At 32.9% G+C, this 18507-nt stretch overlaps 1 protein-coding gene across 1 annotated transcript in view; it reads right to left on the minus strand.

The window, feature by feature from the left end:
* LOC105254668 (collagen alpha-1(IV) chain) overlaps positions 1 to 18507 on the minus strand; it is a 51741-nt gene that overhangs the window by 1918 nt on the left and 31316 nt on the right. The window contains exons 3-25 of the mRNA XM_011263494.3: positions 12507 to 12551; positions 11776 to 11997; positions 10822 to 10884; positions 7979 to 8218; positions 7621 to 7782; positions 7162 to 7288; positions 6794 to 6943; positions 6529 to 6705; positions 6107 to 6271; positions 5646 to 5995; positions 5264 to 5513; positions 4882 to 5075; positions 4505 to 4711; positions 4276 to 4381; positions 3588 to 4132; positions 2989 to 3187; positions 2493 to 2692; positions 2322 to 2421; positions 1725 to 1910; positions 1195 to 1487; positions 631 to 718; positions 370 to 540; positions 67 to 252 (exon numbers count right to left, since the gene is read on the minus strand). Coding sequence (XP_011261796.1) covers positions 67 to 252; positions 370 to 540; positions 631 to 718; positions 1195 to 1487; positions 1725 to 1910; positions 2322 to 2421; positions 2493 to 2692; positions 2989 to 3187; positions 3588 to 4132; positions 4276 to 4381; positions 4505 to 4711; positions 4882 to 5075; positions 5264 to 5513; positions 5646 to 5995; positions 6107 to 6271; positions 6529 to 6705; positions 6794 to 6943; positions 7162 to 7288; positions 7621 to 7782; positions 7979 to 8218; positions 10822 to 10884; positions 11776 to 11997; positions 12507 to 12551 — 4426 coding nt within the window. The remainder of the gene's footprint in view (positions 1 to 66; positions 253 to 369; positions 541 to 630; positions 719 to 1194; positions 1488 to 1724; positions 1911 to 2321; positions 2422 to 2492; positions 2693 to 2988; positions 3188 to 3587; positions 4133 to 4275; positions 4382 to 4504; positions 4712 to 4881; positions 5076 to 5263; positions 5514 to 5645; positions 5996 to 6106; positions 6272 to 6528; positions 6706 to 6793; positions 6944 to 7161; positions 7289 to 7620; positions 7783 to 7978; positions 8219 to 10821; positions 10885 to 11775; positions 11998 to 12506; positions 12552 to 18507) is intronic.

Genomic DNA, 18507 nt, shown 5'->3' on the forward strand with positions numbered 1-18507 from the left:
TTAGTCATATTTTAAATTTTATGTCAACATGATTAAATTAAAAAAAAGACATGTTATTATGCTTACCGAGATCTTGAGCGTATGGCCGTCCATTACCCATGGTATGTAATAAAGAAAATCCTTCCCACAATTTTACGGTATCTCTTGGACATATTGGTATCATTTCCGATTGTGAGTGACGAGCAAAATAGAAACCTCTGTCGCTTGGACCAATCCCGTTTGGCGCAGGTGCACCAGGTGCGCCAGGAAAACCTGCGAAATTGATTTCCAATTTTATATAAACAAAAAATAATCAACATAAGTTGCTTATAACATTAATTTTCGAGTCAAAAGTAAAACTATCATTCTATATCATAGTTAAATATATACCTGGTTGTCCTTGTCGTCCGGTTATTCCAGGTGGACCTTGATATCCGGGAGGTCCATCTTTGCCATCCGGCCCTGATGGTCCAGAAATACCGATCATACCTCTTTCACCTACTCGTCCAGGCAGACCGTCTTTGCCAGGTTCACCCATCATTCCCTGTAGTCCAGGGAAGCCTGTAGATATCCATAGTATTCTTTTATTGTATTTTCCCAATAATTAAAATATATTATTTTACTCTAGGGAAAATGCTCTAGGTGCAATACCTGGTAATCCGGGAACTCCTATATCACCAGGAGGTCCTTGTCTCGGGAAAGGCGGGAAAGGATTTAAGCCAGCTTCTCCTTTCGGTCCCTATCAGAAAAGCACAAGCATTTAATATTTATAATTTATAATAGGTTAATTTATATCGATTTTTAAATACTAACAATAAGTATATATTATATTTTTGTATTAAATTGACTAATTTGATGATGTAACATTATAACACCATATTAGATTGGTGTACGATATGCATCATAAAGATATATACGCTAAATTGAAATAAGCTAAATTGATGCACATTATTTTGATTCGCACATATTAAATAGATGTACGATATAAACTAAGTTAATAATTTACATTTGCTTTATGCTTATTGTTTGATTTCTGTGTTAGAAGAATATCATGTATTCTGTCATATTTTGTATGATTATTTAATATTAATCATATATAGAATAATAAAAATGTAAAGAAAATCTATCAGAAGATTTCTGTTATATTTTCTTAAATTGCATGAAAAAAAATATATACATATATGTAATTGCGATATTATAATTTGCAAAGCTTACCTGTGGACCGTCAGGACCAGGCAATCCAGGTAGACCAGGTTCACCAGGTTCTCCTCTTTCTCCTTTTAGTCCTGGTTGTCCGTCAAAGCCAGGTAGACCGGAATCACCTTTCATTCCCTTTGGTCCTAGTCGACCATCTAGTCCAGGCCATCCAGGTTCACCGGGTTGTCCTTTCGTGCTACTCCCAGATATTCCCGGCTCTCCACGGAAACCTTTCGGCCCTGGTGCTCCGGGGAAGCCTTGTAATCCTTCCAAACCTGGCATGCCTGGTGTGCCGACGAATCCTCTAGCACCTATTTAGAATATAGAATAATAAATTATAAAGGTTTAAATATTTCTTTCAGAGAAAGATTAAATATTTTTTTTTACAAAAGAATCAGTACAAAAGACAACTGAAAAGAATTTATAGTATTACAAATATTTAATATTGAGAAATGTTAATCACGTTCAAAGATATCAATTTTTATTTTTTGTTACTAAATTTAATATATTAAAGTAAAAAATATATGATAAGTATTGATGATACATGCCTGGGTCTCCCGTAATTCCTTTAGGACCATGAAAGCTATAGCCTATGTCACCAGAAATTCCTTTAGGTCCATTCGGACCATATTCACCAGGTGCTCCTTTTTGTCCGGGACGACCTGAGATACCAGGCATACCATCTAGACCAGCGCGACCAATTTCACCGGGTTCGGGGAATTCACCAGGCAAGCCTATGGCACAAAATTAAACAAATAATATTAACTGAAATAGAATATCACTAACGCGACATATATTAAAATAAGGAACAAGAAAATGTTTTTATAAAATTGGATAATAAAGCATTTTTTAAATTTTCAAACTGAGAAAGAAATTTTGAAATGTTGATTTTAAATTTTCAATTATTAAATTGCGGCTAATACTTTTATATTGTTTTAATTTTTATAAGAGAAAGACAATGGATCATGAAAATTTCTAACAGAATGAAACAGAATAAGAGAAATTAAAACAGAATGAGAGTGTAAAGAATTGGAGAGTCTAAGCATTAAAAGACAATAAATAAACTATGTAATAGTAATGTGAAATTTAAATTATACGAGTTTGCAATATTTAGTATAATTAATTAAATACAAATTTCTCTATACCTGGAGCTCCACGAGGCCCTTGATCACCTGGTAGACCAGGGAAGCCAGATAATCCTGGGAAACCAACGGGACCCGGATATCCTCGATCTCCAACTTGACCCTATATACACAGATGAATAAGTAATTATCTTTTAAAACTTGTAATCTGATTCAATTATAAAATTTACTCACTTTACGACCGGGCAGTCCGATATATCCTGATTCACCTTGTTCTCCTTTCATACCAATAAAACCATCGTAACCTCGATTACCGTAATCACCCTTTTCCGCGAATGCGTAAGATGGTAAGCCAGGTTCGCCCACGTAACCTTTCGGTCCAGGAGCACCCAAGATACCTGGGGCACCTCTTACACCCGGTTCACCCGGCATTCCTGATGCAAAATACTTAAGTTAAATACTTAATTCTTGTATATTTTTATGAAATATATTTTCTATTGTAATATGTGTGATATCAAAAATATACTGATATATCATTTTATTATGTATGCAAAGGTAAAGAATATAATACTCAATATTAATAAAATATATTTGTTGAAAAATATATCAATGAAAAAAATAATTAAACGCTGTGCATGAGTTTTGAGAAAAAGAGAAATTATAAAATATATAAAGATATATTAAAATATATAATTAACTTAAATAAAAAGACACATCAAAACTAATTTACCTGGTCTACCCATTATACCGGGATCACCATCGAGACCGCGTTTTCCTTTCAATCCATCGAATCCAAGAGGTCCAGCCGGACCTCTTTCACCCTTCACGCCATATTTACCAGGTATTCCAGGCAAGCCTGGCCTTCCTGGGAAACCCTGAGCGCCTTGTTCACCCTTGAATCCATCAGGACCCATGTCACCAATTTCTCCCTGTAAAATTATAAATGTTAAAATATAAATTTTCATAATAATGAATCTTTGTCTTTGTAGCTTTTATCAAAATAAAAATTATTCTCAGGTTTTTCATTGCAAATTTTAAGCAACAACAAAATGGTTATATATTTTAAGCAGTTAGCAATATAAATATTTGCATAAATATTTACATAAATATAAAAAAGTAATAAATATTAATTTATTTACTGTTTGTGAGAACATGTATATTAATTTTAAATATTTAATTCTTAAAGATAACTTGTAAAAATAAGCTTTTACGATGTATTTAAATATTAATATATATTTAAAAATATAAGATATACATAAATATTATATAATTATTATAACTTAAAAAAATACGTATTTTGTTCATAAATATTTTTTAAAATGCACTTACTTTTGGTCCCACGCTACCATCGTATCCATCGAATCCAGGTTCACCTTTCTGTCCTGGCAAACCATTGAAACCATCAGTTGATACTCCCGGTTCTCCCGGCAATCCTGGTCGTCCATCGAATCCAGCTAAACCGGGTGGCCCAATTTCTCCCATAAAACCAGGTTCACCAATATCACCTTGAGGGCCACTAAAGGAATTTTCGCCAGGAGGACCCCAAAGTCCTTCGAAACCGGTGTCGCCAATAATACCCTTGAATCCAGGTGGCCCTCTCAGTCCTGGTGTTCCAGGAATTCCATTATCTCCTGATTCTCCTTTAGCACCAGGTGCTCCATCTATACCATCGAAACCAGGCCAGCCGAGGGGGCCTGGCTCACCATTCTCGCCGATTTCTCCTTTTTCTCCTGGAGCGCCCGGTAAACCCTGTCTTCCGTACATTCCTTGATATCCCTGAAGCCCGGTGTCACCGTCATCACCACGTCGTCCAATAAAACCAACTTCTCCCTTTAAACCCTTCATTCCGTCAAAGCCAGAAGGACCATCGGGACCTAAAGATATATATTAATCTTTAAAGTATTGAACATGAAGAACAACTTATTGTAAGTAAATTATAAACATATAATGAAAAATGATATTCAATGAATCAGACTGAAAGCTGAAATTTCATTTTTGATTTATTTTCGAGACATACCACGAACACCGACGTCTCCAATTCTTCCGGACATTCCAGGCAGGCCAAGTATACCCGGAAAACCTCGATCACCTTGTATACTATCTCCACGTTGACCTTTAGCTCCCTAGAATATCCATCAAATAACTTTAATATGATTCGTCTGTAGATATTTAGCAAATTACTATTTTGATAAATATTAATTTTAGTAAATTTTAATAAGAATCTAAAAAGAAAAATGTGTACTTACTTCAAGTCCAGGCAGTCCTTCATAACCAGGAGCTCCTTTAGCGCCTCTGACACCCTTTGGACCATCCTCTCCTGGTCGGCCACGCAATCCTGGAGGACCAGGATCACCAAAATCACCTTTTGGACCATACCAACCGCGTTCTCCAATTTCGCCATAAGTTAGATTTGTGCCTGGATCTCCTCGTTCACCTTTGTTACCAACGCGACCCTGTAATAAATAGATAAATAGATGCATCATTTTGCTTTGATAAATTTTTGTTTCTTTAACGTAATAAAATTACTTTAATAACTAAATTAAAATTATTAATTTTACTTATATAAATAGATTTATAACTGAATTGTCAAAGCAAATATTAAGTGTCTTCAGTTTATATTTACTGCAAAACCAATTGGTCCTTGCGATCCAGGCGAACCTGGTGTTCCACGAAGTCCTTGCTCTCCCGGCATTCCGGGATATCCTTTCAAACCACTAGGACCTTGCCGTGAAATACCTGGAGAACCCGGTTCACCAGGTAATCCTGGTAGACCTTCATCACCAACATGTCCTTGGAAGCCTTTGAAACCAAATTCTCCTACGGGAATATCGCGATTTTTTTAATTTTAACTTTATTCCATTAATTGTATTAACTTTATATTTATTTGTAGAAATTATATTTATATATTTAATCATACAATTTCCGAAGAAAATTTTAAAACAATTGATATCAGTCATAAAATATAATATTATTATCTTATTTATATTAATAGTATTTTAACGTACCAGGAGATCCTATAGCACCTTTGTAGCCCTTGTCACCTTTACTGTCTGCGACGTATTCTGAGGCTTCGCCAGGTTCTCCCTTGTTACCGGTATCTCCTTGTATTCCTTTTATTCCGGGCTCTCCCGGATAGCCTGGATCTCCGCGTAAAACCTCAATTGGTACCGAAGCATCCTCACCTTTTTCACCAGGTATGCCATCCCATCCCGGCGTGCCATCCCTTCCTGATAATCCAGGTGAGCCATGTTCACCCTATAGATTATATAATATCATTGAATTGAAGCAAATATGAGAAAATTAATCAACAACTAACAATGAAAAACTTTTAAATTATTCTAAAATATAAATCCTATCATTTTTAAATAGCTATACTTAAAAATAAACCTTTTCTCCTTTTGGTCCTGGTGCACCTGTGTCACCACCAGGTCCCGGTTGTCCTCGTAGACCTCTGAGTCCTTCGGGACCGGGCAAACCTTTTTCACCAACATCACCCGGTGGACTCACAATCTGCTCGTCTCTCGGGAAGAATATCTTTCCCGGTTCTCCTTTAGGTCCTTGTATTCCCGCAATACCAGATCTTCCACTGTCACCTTCAAGTCCCGCTGGTCCTAGTGAACCTCGCTTCCCTTGTATTCCCTTGAATCCTCGAGGACCTGGTAATCCAGGAAATCCCGAAGCTCCAGGATATCCGTCTAAGCCAGATTCACCGCGTTCTCCTTTCTCCCCGGGTAGACCTATGCAATTAACAGAAAATAATTTTCTTAAAGATGTGCTAATTTATATCAATTGAAATATTCTTCTTCGTGCAAAAGAGCAATTCTTTACTAATATAAATTATTTTTTACCTGGTGCACATACGCCACAATCATCTCCTCGAATACCCTTTCCACCTTTAGTGCCAAATAAACCAGGCCAACCATCGGGACCAGGAATACCCGGTGTTCCGGGCAAACCTCGTTCTCCAGGCGGTCCACGAATTCTTATACCTTTCCCGGGGAAACCTTTCTCTCCTGTTTAGCAAATTACAATACAGTTATAGTAAATGAAAATGACTTATATACAAAATGTATATATAACAAGATTAATAGAATGATAGAGATAAACCTTCGTGAACTTATTCGTAAAATAATAAATTCTTTTTTTTTAATTTTGGGTATTAATAGAATCTCTAATATATATAAATTATATCTCTATCAAATTTTATAATTATTTCTATGAGATTTTGATTTTAATAATAGTTCTAATAATAAATATATAACAAATTTACCTGGAGGACCAGGATCACCGCGATCGCCAGGTGGACCTGATAATCCTGGCAGACCCGGATTGCCGTCTGGTCCTGATGGTCCAATTATCGTTACGCCTGGAAATCCCTTGGCTCCTACAATTCCGGATAAACCGGGTAGTCCGGGAGATCCCTGAGGTCCCATGGGTCCCGATAAGCCTGGAATAATTCATAAATGATCAAAAATTATTCTACATAATATTTTTAAACAGTTCATTATGTCGACAGAAATGCCACAATCATTTACCATCATCTCCTTGTTCTCCTTTTATGGACGAACCCTTCACTCCCGATAAACCAGGAATACCAGGTGGTCCTGGTGGTCCTGGTGGTCCTATAAAACCGACCTTTCCTGGAAAACCTGGTGTTCCTGATTCACCTGGTTCACCAGGAGGACCTGCAAAAAAACAAATTTCAAAGGTTATTTTTAACTAAGAATAGGCTTCTTTTTAGGAAATATTATTTTAAAAAATATTATTAATTTTTTATTAATAATAAGTTTTTAAAATATATTAATAATTAATTACTAAAATTTATACTAATATAAATGACAATAATATATATTCTGAAATATTTTTGTGACAAAAAAAAATCATATCTGTACTATGTACTAACCAAGATCTCCTTGAATTCCGATATTTCCGGCGATTATTTCATCAAGTTCCGGAATATACTGTCCAAGTTCTCCTTCGGCTCCTTGTCTGCCAGGTGGACCGCGATTACCTTCTTCTCCTGGTTCACCCTTTATAATAATAAAGCAGTACACCCAGTGAGAAATGACAAGTCGGATAGACGTTTGTTAGACGTCTAAGATGTCTAATAAACGTCTATGGGACATCTATTAAACGTCTTAGACATCTATTCGACTCATCATTTCTTACTGGGCAATAATAATATCGTGCTAATGTATATTAAATAATCTGTATAAACGCTACATTTAATATTATACACAAATTCTATTTAAATATTCATTGGCTAATTTGATTTCGATTAGTAAAAGTCTTCGTACTAGCTACAAATATGTCAACATTACCTTTTTGTTATACATTTATATATAGTATGTAATGCACTTACATCGAATCCATCCGTACCAGGCAATCCAGCGAAACCTGGAGCTCCTTTCTCTCCTTTCTCACCAGCCGGTCCTGGTGGGCCCTCGATACCTTGTTTACCTCTTGGCCCATCGTCACCTTGCTCACCTTTCACACCTTTGATGCCCAAAAAACCTGGTCGGCCCTATATCAGGAATTTTATTTAAATGTCACAATATTTAACTAAAATATTTCTTTTAAAACTATATATTTTATATCATCAATAAAATTTTGTTTTTCATAAATATATTTTTTTTAATCTTTTTATTGAAAAGACAATTTTTTGATGGTAAATATATCGACAAATAAATCGACTTTATGATTTAGTATGATATAATCACCTGTGGACCTTTGGCACCCATCTCTCCTTTGCGATTTCGTTCACCATAATCACCCTTCATGCCTTTCGGTCCTGGTGGACCTTTCACAGGCGTCGATTTCTCTTTCTTCTTGTATTCATCCTTACCTGGTGAACCAGGCTCTCCCCTGTCTCCTTGTTCACCAAGTGGACCCTTCAAACCGTAAACAGTGTCACCGCGATCACCTTGCATACCTGGCAATCCAGGAGGACCTGAGAAACCCTAAAAAGGAAACATAGATATACAAGACAAATGTCTTGTTAATATAATTCATTTATTTTATTAAAATGAAAAGAGTTACATTTTAATAAAAATATTTTATTATCATTATTTTAAGAGAATTGCATTTTAACTACTATTATTTAATATAAAATAGTATAATGTCGAAATATATTTTTGAATACGTCAAGTATCGTCTTCCTTAAAAATTAGTATTCTATATGTCAAAATATTTGCAGTTAATATTTTCTATCTGTGCTATCAGATTATTTAATCAAGTCTAAATTCATCGAGAGATTTACAGTCGAATGATACTTTCGAGACACCCGCTATACTTTGATATAGGTCTATCTATATATTGTATACGCATTACATTGAAGTTATATCTAGCGTGGCAGAGCGTAAGTGCATGTATTATGAATCCATTATAATGCTAATTTAAATGCACGTCCTGGTCCATCCCTGTTTATTTTTAATCCCAGCGCGTAATGTGTGTACTATCACACATGTACTTGCGAAATTATTTTGATCGATAAGAAGCATTTGATGCATCTCGCTCTCATTAATATACAAATATATACATTTGGAAACTTGAAACTATTTTTTCCAAAATTCTTATCATAATTATAATAAAGATTAAAATATTTCATGTCACATGGTAATATTAATATCAAAAAAATTATTAAATGACATCTTATGATTGGAACATTTTTTCTTTCTTTGATCATCTTTCAAAATTATAATATACGTAATTATAATAATCTAAAATGTTATAAATCGTTTGAAAATTTGCTATTACGCGAATCTTTATTGAATGAAAAAAAAACAAGTCAAACAGACATTTAAAAAATGAATGCTAAATGATTCATTCTTTCTTTCGTCACGAAAGAAACGATAGATTCGTCAACGTAATTTGCCGAATTTGCTTCGTTTATTCGGGAGAAAGGTGCCGACTCAAAAAATTCGTGCCATCGCCATTAAAAAATTACTTATGCGATGGCGGCGCGATTAACGTTAATGAGGGAACCGGTTCTCGGTAATCGATTGTCTTCTTTAGCGGCGTGAGCTTTTGTCGATTTTTGCCGGGGGTCAAGAAGGAGAACCAGAGATTCTCGGAAGCCGGATAGAATCTCCTCTTCGTCATCTCGCATGTGAAGAGACAGCTCTCGCGCTATCAGCGACAGTCGTGTCAGCAGATAACAGCCGGGCGCGACGTTTCGGATTTCAACGGATCGTTTCGTATTTAACGATTAAAATGCGAAGGCCTCGCATATTTGAACATACTTTCCTTCTTTTATTCCTTTTAGTTTCCCATTTTTAATATCGCTCTCGAAAGCTGCTACAATCAAAGCTACTTTCGCGCTACAAAAATGTGATGAAAAAGACATATCTGTTTGCCATTTCTAGTATCGATTATTAATTATAGTGGAAGAGAATTTAAGAGAAATAAAATTCTGATAAAAATTTTTTGTATACATATAAAAAGATTGATAGCTAAATAATTTTCCTTGAACGAACTAATTAACACGTATCGACCAATGAGTGATAATGAAAATTGCGAATGCGATAATAGATAGAATTATTTGGTACGTGAATTGCCGTTGAAAATATATTCTCTATTCATACGGGAAAGCTGCGAATCTTGCAATCGCGAGAAGAGTCGTCATTTGCTTCGCTAATAAGTTATGTCAAGCAAATTACAAATCTTCGCTTCCTACGTGCGGCACCGAAAGTAGCTGATAAGTAGCAAATAGTATCGTATAAGTATCCACGTAAACGCCCCCAAAGGGACGTTAAACCTTCCTCGTCAAAGGAATACGACATGAAATGCAACATCGAACGTGTAAATTCAACTTTACAGACCCGAAGCTGGAATACTGTGAACGCAAGTGGTGCAGATGACTTTCGAGAGGCCATCATGCCCATGTTATATGCTTTAAGTATCTCGTAAAGTTTCTACTTTCGTTACGACTCGAAATACATCGTATATTATCATATTACTGTCATAATGATTTATTTCTTTTAAATTGTTAACTTATACATATATATTCTTTTTAAATAAATTATCTATCTATATCTTCTATTCGATTATAAAAGTAGCCTATGGGAGCGTCTTGTACTATTTCCTTCTTCATCTGATACTTAAAAAAAATTATCTATCTTTGGGATACAAGTGTTATTAGTAACGTGAAGATCCGCTTCGATCGGTGTCGTTTTTTCATGTAAAGCTTATATGCATTTGGGACTTCAAAGACAAGCTTTTATCTCGCAGCGTGTGTAAGAGGATTCCTGGGAGCACTTATCACTTGATATCGCGGCGCTTGAGATTCTTTCCGTGTCTCTTTACCCAATAGCAGTTAAATATTGCCGGGGAATACTTTGGTTGGACGATATTTCATGCGAGCAGGTGGCGTCTCGCAAAAAGAGGAACGAGAAACATCCCGAGCGGGTTCTTCTCATCCTCCCTCCTCCGCGCACTTCGAGAACCTACCTAAACGTTCGCGCAAAGTTCACCGGACTCCCTCGAGTCGGCACCGATCGACCGGTGTATTACGGTACCTTAAACAAACCGACAGGATATATAGCGTGATCCTGTTATTACTTACGAAGTCGCCCGTATCACCTGGATAGCCCATTTCACCGGTGAAACCCCTTTGTCCTTGATAACCCTGGAAATGTGATCACATGTTAGAATCATACCAGGGTTTATATCTGGAATGATTTCTGGAAAAGTATTATATATATATATATATATACTATTATATATATTACTAAATAATAAATATATATATATTACTATATATAATAAATTAAACGAGAGAGTTTCTCCAAATACATACTTAATTTTCGGAGTTAAATTACACGATTTACATTAAAAATATCATCTGTCAATCAATAAACAAATTGAACTTTTTAATTGAAATAATTTATTTATTTTTCAGTTTAATTTATTTATTGTTTTTCAATTTAATTTATTTATTGTTTCATGAAAATGTTATTATTCATCAAAGCAATAAATATATATATATATATTGCTTTGATATAATTTATTGATATTATTTATTGCTTTGATATAATAACATTTTCATGAAACAATAAATAAATTAAATTTAAAAACAATAAATAAATTAAACTGAAAAATAAATAAATTATTTCAATTAAAAAGTTCGATTTATTGATTGACAGATGATATTTTTAATGTAAATCATGTAGTTTAACTCCGAAAATTAAGTGTATGTATTTGGAGAGACCCTCTCGTTTAATTTAATTCGAATTGGCGCATGCTAATAAATGATTCGAACTTTAATAGCGAGTAACCAAGGATAATTGCATCAATAATCGTTGCATGATTACGCGATTACGTAATACACAATATTATTAAATCGATATTTCAATTTTTAATTTGTTTTAGTTTAATGCAAGCGAGGGAGCTAAATTGATGTCAAACGATGAAAATAAATGTGTCATCGTATTAGTTATTTATTTTTGGATGATGTAATATTGTCAGAGTACAGTTTTATTAATCGATTATTAATTGATAATGTTAAACAGGCTCTTACCTCCAGTCCGTTGATACCGGGATTCCCGCGAATACCCTTGGCACCGACTGAATTGATACCTCCGTCACCAGGCTCTCCCGGAGGACCATAATCTCCCGTAGCTCCGATCACACCGCGCGGTCCGAAAACTCCTGGCATACCAGGTGCGCCGGCTCGACCATCCGTCCCGTTGCATCCGTCCAGTCCGTCCGGACCCACCACACCGAGTATACCAGGATTACCCTGAAAAACGTTTACTGTGATACCTCTGAATAATTCTTTCTTTCGGAAATGTGCATAAGATTTTACGATTCTATTCTTTATTTACACACAAAAAAAATTTTGATGATACAGAAAGAAATAAAAAAATGTAGAGAAGTTTTTACCATTTTTTCTGCTATTTATAGAATAATTAAATTAATCGAAAATCGATTAATTTAATTATTTTATAAATAGCAGAAAAATCGATTAATTTAATTATTGAATAGCAGGAAAAATGATATGTGCTTTTTTAGGAGCAATATATATTTAATATAATTATTTTTGAAAACATGAATGAAAAATTTCTGGTTTTATGTTGCCCAATGTACTCACTAGTAATATAATATAAATGTACAATAGGATTGGAGTAGAGTGTGAAATTGCGTAGTACTCAATTATTAACAAAAAGGGAGAATGGAATTCTCTCTTCCTATTTCTTTTGCGGACTTTAATCTAGTTTCGAAAGGTAGTAAAACAATTTATATACGTACGGAAAGTCCAGGGACTCCCACAAATCCTCGTATACCTTCGTCCCCCTAAACAAAGGAAACAGAAATTAAATGTATAATTTTTTATAAAGCTTTCAACAGGATTCCAATATATATTGCTAACATACATTATTAATGAAAATTGTTTATCATGTTAGAATATAAAGTTAAGAATCATTTCAATCGTCTATTACAAATAATGCAATCTTGTATTTTTATTCATCTAAATATTTAATATAAAAAATCCGATGGAACTTTGAAAAAGTTTCGTTAATTATAATTTATTTTACAGCATAATACGATTTCCTTGATCAATTTAATATTTATATTATAGATTTTAAGCGCTTTTGTAAAGCTTAATAGTTCCTCTTCCTGTCAAGTTTCTTCTGTGAAATCGATCCCTATTACCCACGCGATTAATTACAATTAAAGCCATCGTCGCCGCGTTCAAGTACATCTCACGACGATTGCATTATTGCAATTGTGGTGACGATTGCATCGTATATTCTTGATCCGAAAGAAGGTTGTCCGAGTCGCGCGACATCGCTGTTGCAATTCGAGGAGCGTGACTGCATTCGCACTCGCAAGTGTCAAGATCGTAAAAGTGCGAAATGCGTATGAACATCAGATACATGTGTGTGTGGAGAAGAAACGCGCATAAAACACACATAAGCGCATCGCGCTCCGCAAACGTTCATCATGCTCAATTCGTGTTGGTTAAAGGGCGGCGACGCAATTACATCGACACGTTCTCTGCCTAATTAATGATGCGTCGAGGCATTTTCTCCTCCGGTTGTTTGCATATCTCTCATCGCGTAACATAAACCGAGAATTATCTCGTAACGGAAATTCTCTGGATATAAAACTGTCTTCAACGAAGAATTGCTTGTCAACTTTTGACGTTTGACGAAAATTTATATGCGATTTATATGCGATTTGTATGTGATTTATATTTTTCGATACAGGTAAAATTAATTAAACGTATAACGATATATTATAATAATTAAAGATATTGAAAAATATAAATTATTTTGAAAGAATAATCAAGGAAGAGAGATAGAAAAAAAACGTATGGCGATATATTATAATAATTAAAAATATTGAAAAATATAAATTATTCTGAAAGAATAAATCAAGAAAGAGAGATAGAAAAATACGTACATAATATCTGTATAAAAAATAAATAAATGAATACATAAATAAATAAATGTTATATATCAATTCGCATAAAACTCTGGAAAGCGAAAAAGTCGACTAAAAAAGCGAAACTTGTATCCATAAAAAGATTCTTACGACACTTATATTAATCTTCTCGAAAAATACATTTGTAACCGATGTTAAACAGACAAATTTTGCATCTTCTCGTCAATTTTTTTTTGAGTTGTTACTTTATGCATATATTTGCGCTGGATATTCGCAATTGTTTCGTATATTACAACATTATTTGTTCTCTTTGAATTTTAGCAGTCATCGAGAGTTCAAGATTTTATCTGAATCTCTTAACAAAAATTTCATTGCAAAGATTTCACCACAAATACTCTCGACCAACAGAGAAAGTTTATCAAACAAAATGCAATTGGAAAAATTTTATGCTGTGTAAAGTAATAAAAATTAAATTTTAACACATGCCAGTTGTTTTTGTTAAATTATTTTATTATTACAAGCAATTTTTTATCTTTATTTAATTATAAATCAATTATTTTATAAAAGTCTCTTTTATAAAATAATTTTATAAAAATTAATTTTATTTTATAATAATAATTTTATAAAAGTTTCTTTTATAAAATAATTGATTTTCTTCTAAAAGATGTTATTGCTTTACTCATGTAAAAGCAACGGTTATTGATAAATAAATTTTAAACAAACGATAAACACATTATTTTGGGTTGTTATATAACACATATAGTGGCTTTTAAGTAGCTTATACGATAATATTATAAGCTATCATATTTATAAGCTATCGCACATATACGTTATATAATATAAATATAGTACTTTATAAATATTGTTTATACATTTGCAAAAATGTGTAAATCATGTTGTAATATATTTTGCATCATGTTTTAATGATACGAATTTTCTTGATATTTTTTTCAAACTTTGCGGGCATCGACAATTTTTTCTATTTTTGTTCTTTACAAGCTTATCGTCGGACGACTTTGCTTATCGCTATTAAGCATGTATAATATCCTCGTATCAGTTATCCAAGCGCCAGCAAAATAGGATGTTCATTATAATTACAAACAATATTATTCTATTTCATTAAATTAATTATAAACTAAAAACTAGTAAATACTAAAAAGAAAAATAACATATAAGAGAAGGAAAATATAAATCTCCATTACATTTGTAGTAGAATAAATTTATAATAATATTTAATTGTAAATATATCGATTGTCTTTGATTGACATTTTTGTAGCAAAGATGACACGTAAAATAATTATTATCATTTGATATCGGAATTTAATAATATGGAATCATTACTAAAAGACCTTAACATATTGAATTTCAGAAATATCAATATATTGAATGATACATATTGGATTATTAAAATCTTTATTATTACTATAATAATTAAAAATAAATAAATGACTTGTGCAAGATATTTTTACATTTAATCGGGAAGCTCAAGATTTGTTATATTCAAATAGTTTCTGATTGACTGCAATATAGCGAGATTATATTATGTTGGAACGCAATATATGAAACCTTTTAATCCGATCAGACGCCAATGCTGATCACGCATACGTCTACGCATAAATGCGTAATGTACACGCGTAACTTGCGTTCAAAACGAGCGTCCTTATCGGTTAACCTCTTGCGTAAGATGTAAGAAACGTGTGATCATAAACGCTATAACAGCCAAGAATAAGAATTGGCAATTACACAGTTTTCTTTTATGTGATGTCAAAAGCCACGTTATAAAAACGATACTTGTTGTGCATCGTGAAAAATAATATAATATATGATATTATAACATATATTTAATCATGAAAAGACATTTCTATAAAGATGAAAGAGAGAATAATAGACTATGTATTTAATTCGAATAAATAATTGGAAGATACGTTAGTTAAAATCTCGTGTCTCGTGAAAACTTGATGAAATATATATTTTTCGGTATAATATATTCATAAGTCAAAATATGATTGTGTTTGAAACAAGCTTTTTTATGGCGATGGACGGGATATGCTGCTTTCCATTTATGGGCAGACCCGATACAAAATCGACTCGAGATGCCTTTTAAAGGCCCGGTATTGATTGGATAGTGTGTATGTATTTATGCATATGACGAAGGACGAACTCCGTTATGAACATGCTCAAGTCGAACATTGTATTCATAAGTGGGATGCAACGAATGTGCGAGATGTCGATGTCTTCTTTTTCAGAAGAAAGCCATCATGTTTTCGTAAAATTGACACGAGCCGCTAACGTAATAATCAAAATTCCAGAGGCGCAACTCGAAAGTGTATAAAAAATATTCTTTTAATTTTATATAAGATATATATCCTGTTTTCATGTTTTCTTTTTATTATTTATATTTTATTATTTATATTATTTATATATTTTTATTATTTATATTTTATTATATTATTTTTATTATTTATATATTTTTATTATTTTATTATTTATATTATTTATATTATTTATAGATGGATTAAAGGATATTAAATTAAATTAACGCGGATATTATTTCGATTATTTTGGATTTTAAAGCCGCAGGATAAAGTTGGATGTGTACGAAAGAGAGATAGCGAGAAAGAAAAACAAGAGGAAAAGGAGATACTGTCAAGGGAGACATTGCACGTGCCAGAATATACCGCAGAAATTTCGAGGAGAAAGGATAGACAGAGCGGATATCTGAATATGAGATCACATGGACATCCGGTTTCGAGAGTGAGACGAGTTCACAAAGCGACTTGTCAATGGGAAGTGCGTTATCAGGGCGCGCGCGCGCGCGCGCGCGTAGTGCCTCATCCTCCCTTTTCCAGTTCTCAACTTCCAGCTTTTGTCCTGCTTGATCTCCGACGGTTTCGGGACGACCTGATTTTTTAACGAACGTGAAAGTCCCGGAAAGTAGGTCGTGATGATTAACTTAAAGTCTGTTCCGAAGAGAACGAGAGAGATATAAATAATATAAATGTGTCACACACACACATATATAATTTTATTTATCAAAAATATATGATTTTCATTTTAATTGGAATCGATTTTATAGAATTATTGATTAGTGCAGCAATTTATTCACACAATAAGTTAAGGTGTTTCAGGCGAAAAAAGCTAATTATAGGAATTTTATCGCTATACGAGCTGTTCTAGATAATATTTTATAAAATATTCCGCTAGAAAATCAAAAGCTTGTCGTTTAATAATTTTACGATAGAAATAAAAGAAAAGAAATGTATATAAATAATATAAATATATATTATGATTTTACATATCAAAAATACACCTAGTGAAATATACGATTTTCAGTTTAATTGGAATTGATTTCGTACAATTATTAATTACAGCCATTTATTTAGACAATAAGCTAAAATATTTCACGCGAAAAGAAATTATTAAAGCAATTATTTATAATCACTGTTCTAATTTTGAGAGAAGAGCTTTAAAAAGCATAAAAAATTATTTTACAAATATAACATTTCCACATAAAATTAAAATCGGTCTGTTCGTCAATAATTTTGGGACGACAGAATTTTGCACGGAAATCATTTCGCCAAGTGTAAGATGACAGTTCTGTCCAAACTCCACGCTCGATGACAGACCGGAAACGCGTTTCACCCCCGCATTTTACGATATCAAGAAATGGCAAGGAATGCGTAGGACTACAACGCGTGTATCCGTTTTGTGGCCGTTATCGGTGCGCGACTTCCCTTATCAGTGCGTGAAATGCGGCGACAAATTTACAATGAATCGAAAAGCAGATGCTGGTTGTCGATACATCATCCTCGCGAATGCTGATCCTTCGCTCGATGTTAACTTTAGATTCTAAATATAAGCTTCTATTGCGTCCATTGAGAAAAATCCTAATTGTTGAAAATAAAACAAAAATCCTCGGTACATATTTTATAAAATTTTTCCGTGAAAGAAAATTTTGCAATTTTAAAGAACCAAATAAGATCTGAAACACATACTCATTCTTTCGTAATTAACTTTTTTTTAAATTTAAAAGCATATATAAAGGATATTATAATTAAATAATACTTTAATAATGCGCCTTCGATCGAAGATATTAACACTTTTAGATTCTAAATATAAGCTTCTATTGCGTCCATTGAAAAAAATCCTAATTGTTGAAAATAAAACAAAAATCCTCGGTACATATTTTATAAAATTTTTCCGTGAAACAAGAAAATTTTGCAATTTTAAAGAACCAAATAAGATTTGAAACACATACTCATTCTTTCGTAATTAATTTTTTTAAAATTTAAAAGCATATATAATAAAGGATATTATAATTAAAGAATACTTTGTAATAATGCTCCTTCGATCGAAGATATTAACGCTTTTAGATTCTAAATATAAGCTTCTATTGCGTCCATTGAAAAAAATCCTAATTGTTGAAAATAAAACAAAAATCCTCGGTACATATTTTATAAAATTTTTCCGTGAAACAAGAAAATTTTGCAATTTTAAAGAACCAAATAAGATTTGAAACACATACTCATTCTTTCGTAATTAATTTTTTTAAAATTTAAAAGCATATATAACAAAGGATATTATAATTAAAGAATACTTTGTAATAATGCTCCTTCGATCGAAGATATTAACGCTTTTAGATTCTAAATATAAGTTTCTATTGCGTCCATTGAGAAAAATCCTAATTGTTGAAAATAAAACAAAAATCCTCGGTACATATTTTATAAAATTTTTCCGTGAAACAAGAAAATTTTGCAATTTTAAAGAGCCAAATAAAATCTGAAACACATACTCATTCTTTCGTAATTAACTTTTTTAAAGTTTGAAAGTGTAAAGGATATATTATAATTAAATAATACTT

Source organism: Camponotus floridanus, unplaced genomic scaffold (genome assembly GCF_003227725.1).
Source record: "Camponotus floridanus strain SB8 unplaced genomic scaffold, Cflo_v7.5 scaffold62, whole genome shotgun sequence".
Lineage (NCBI taxonomy): Eukaryota > Metazoa > Arthropoda > Insecta > Hymenoptera > Formicidae > Camponotus > Camponotus floridanus.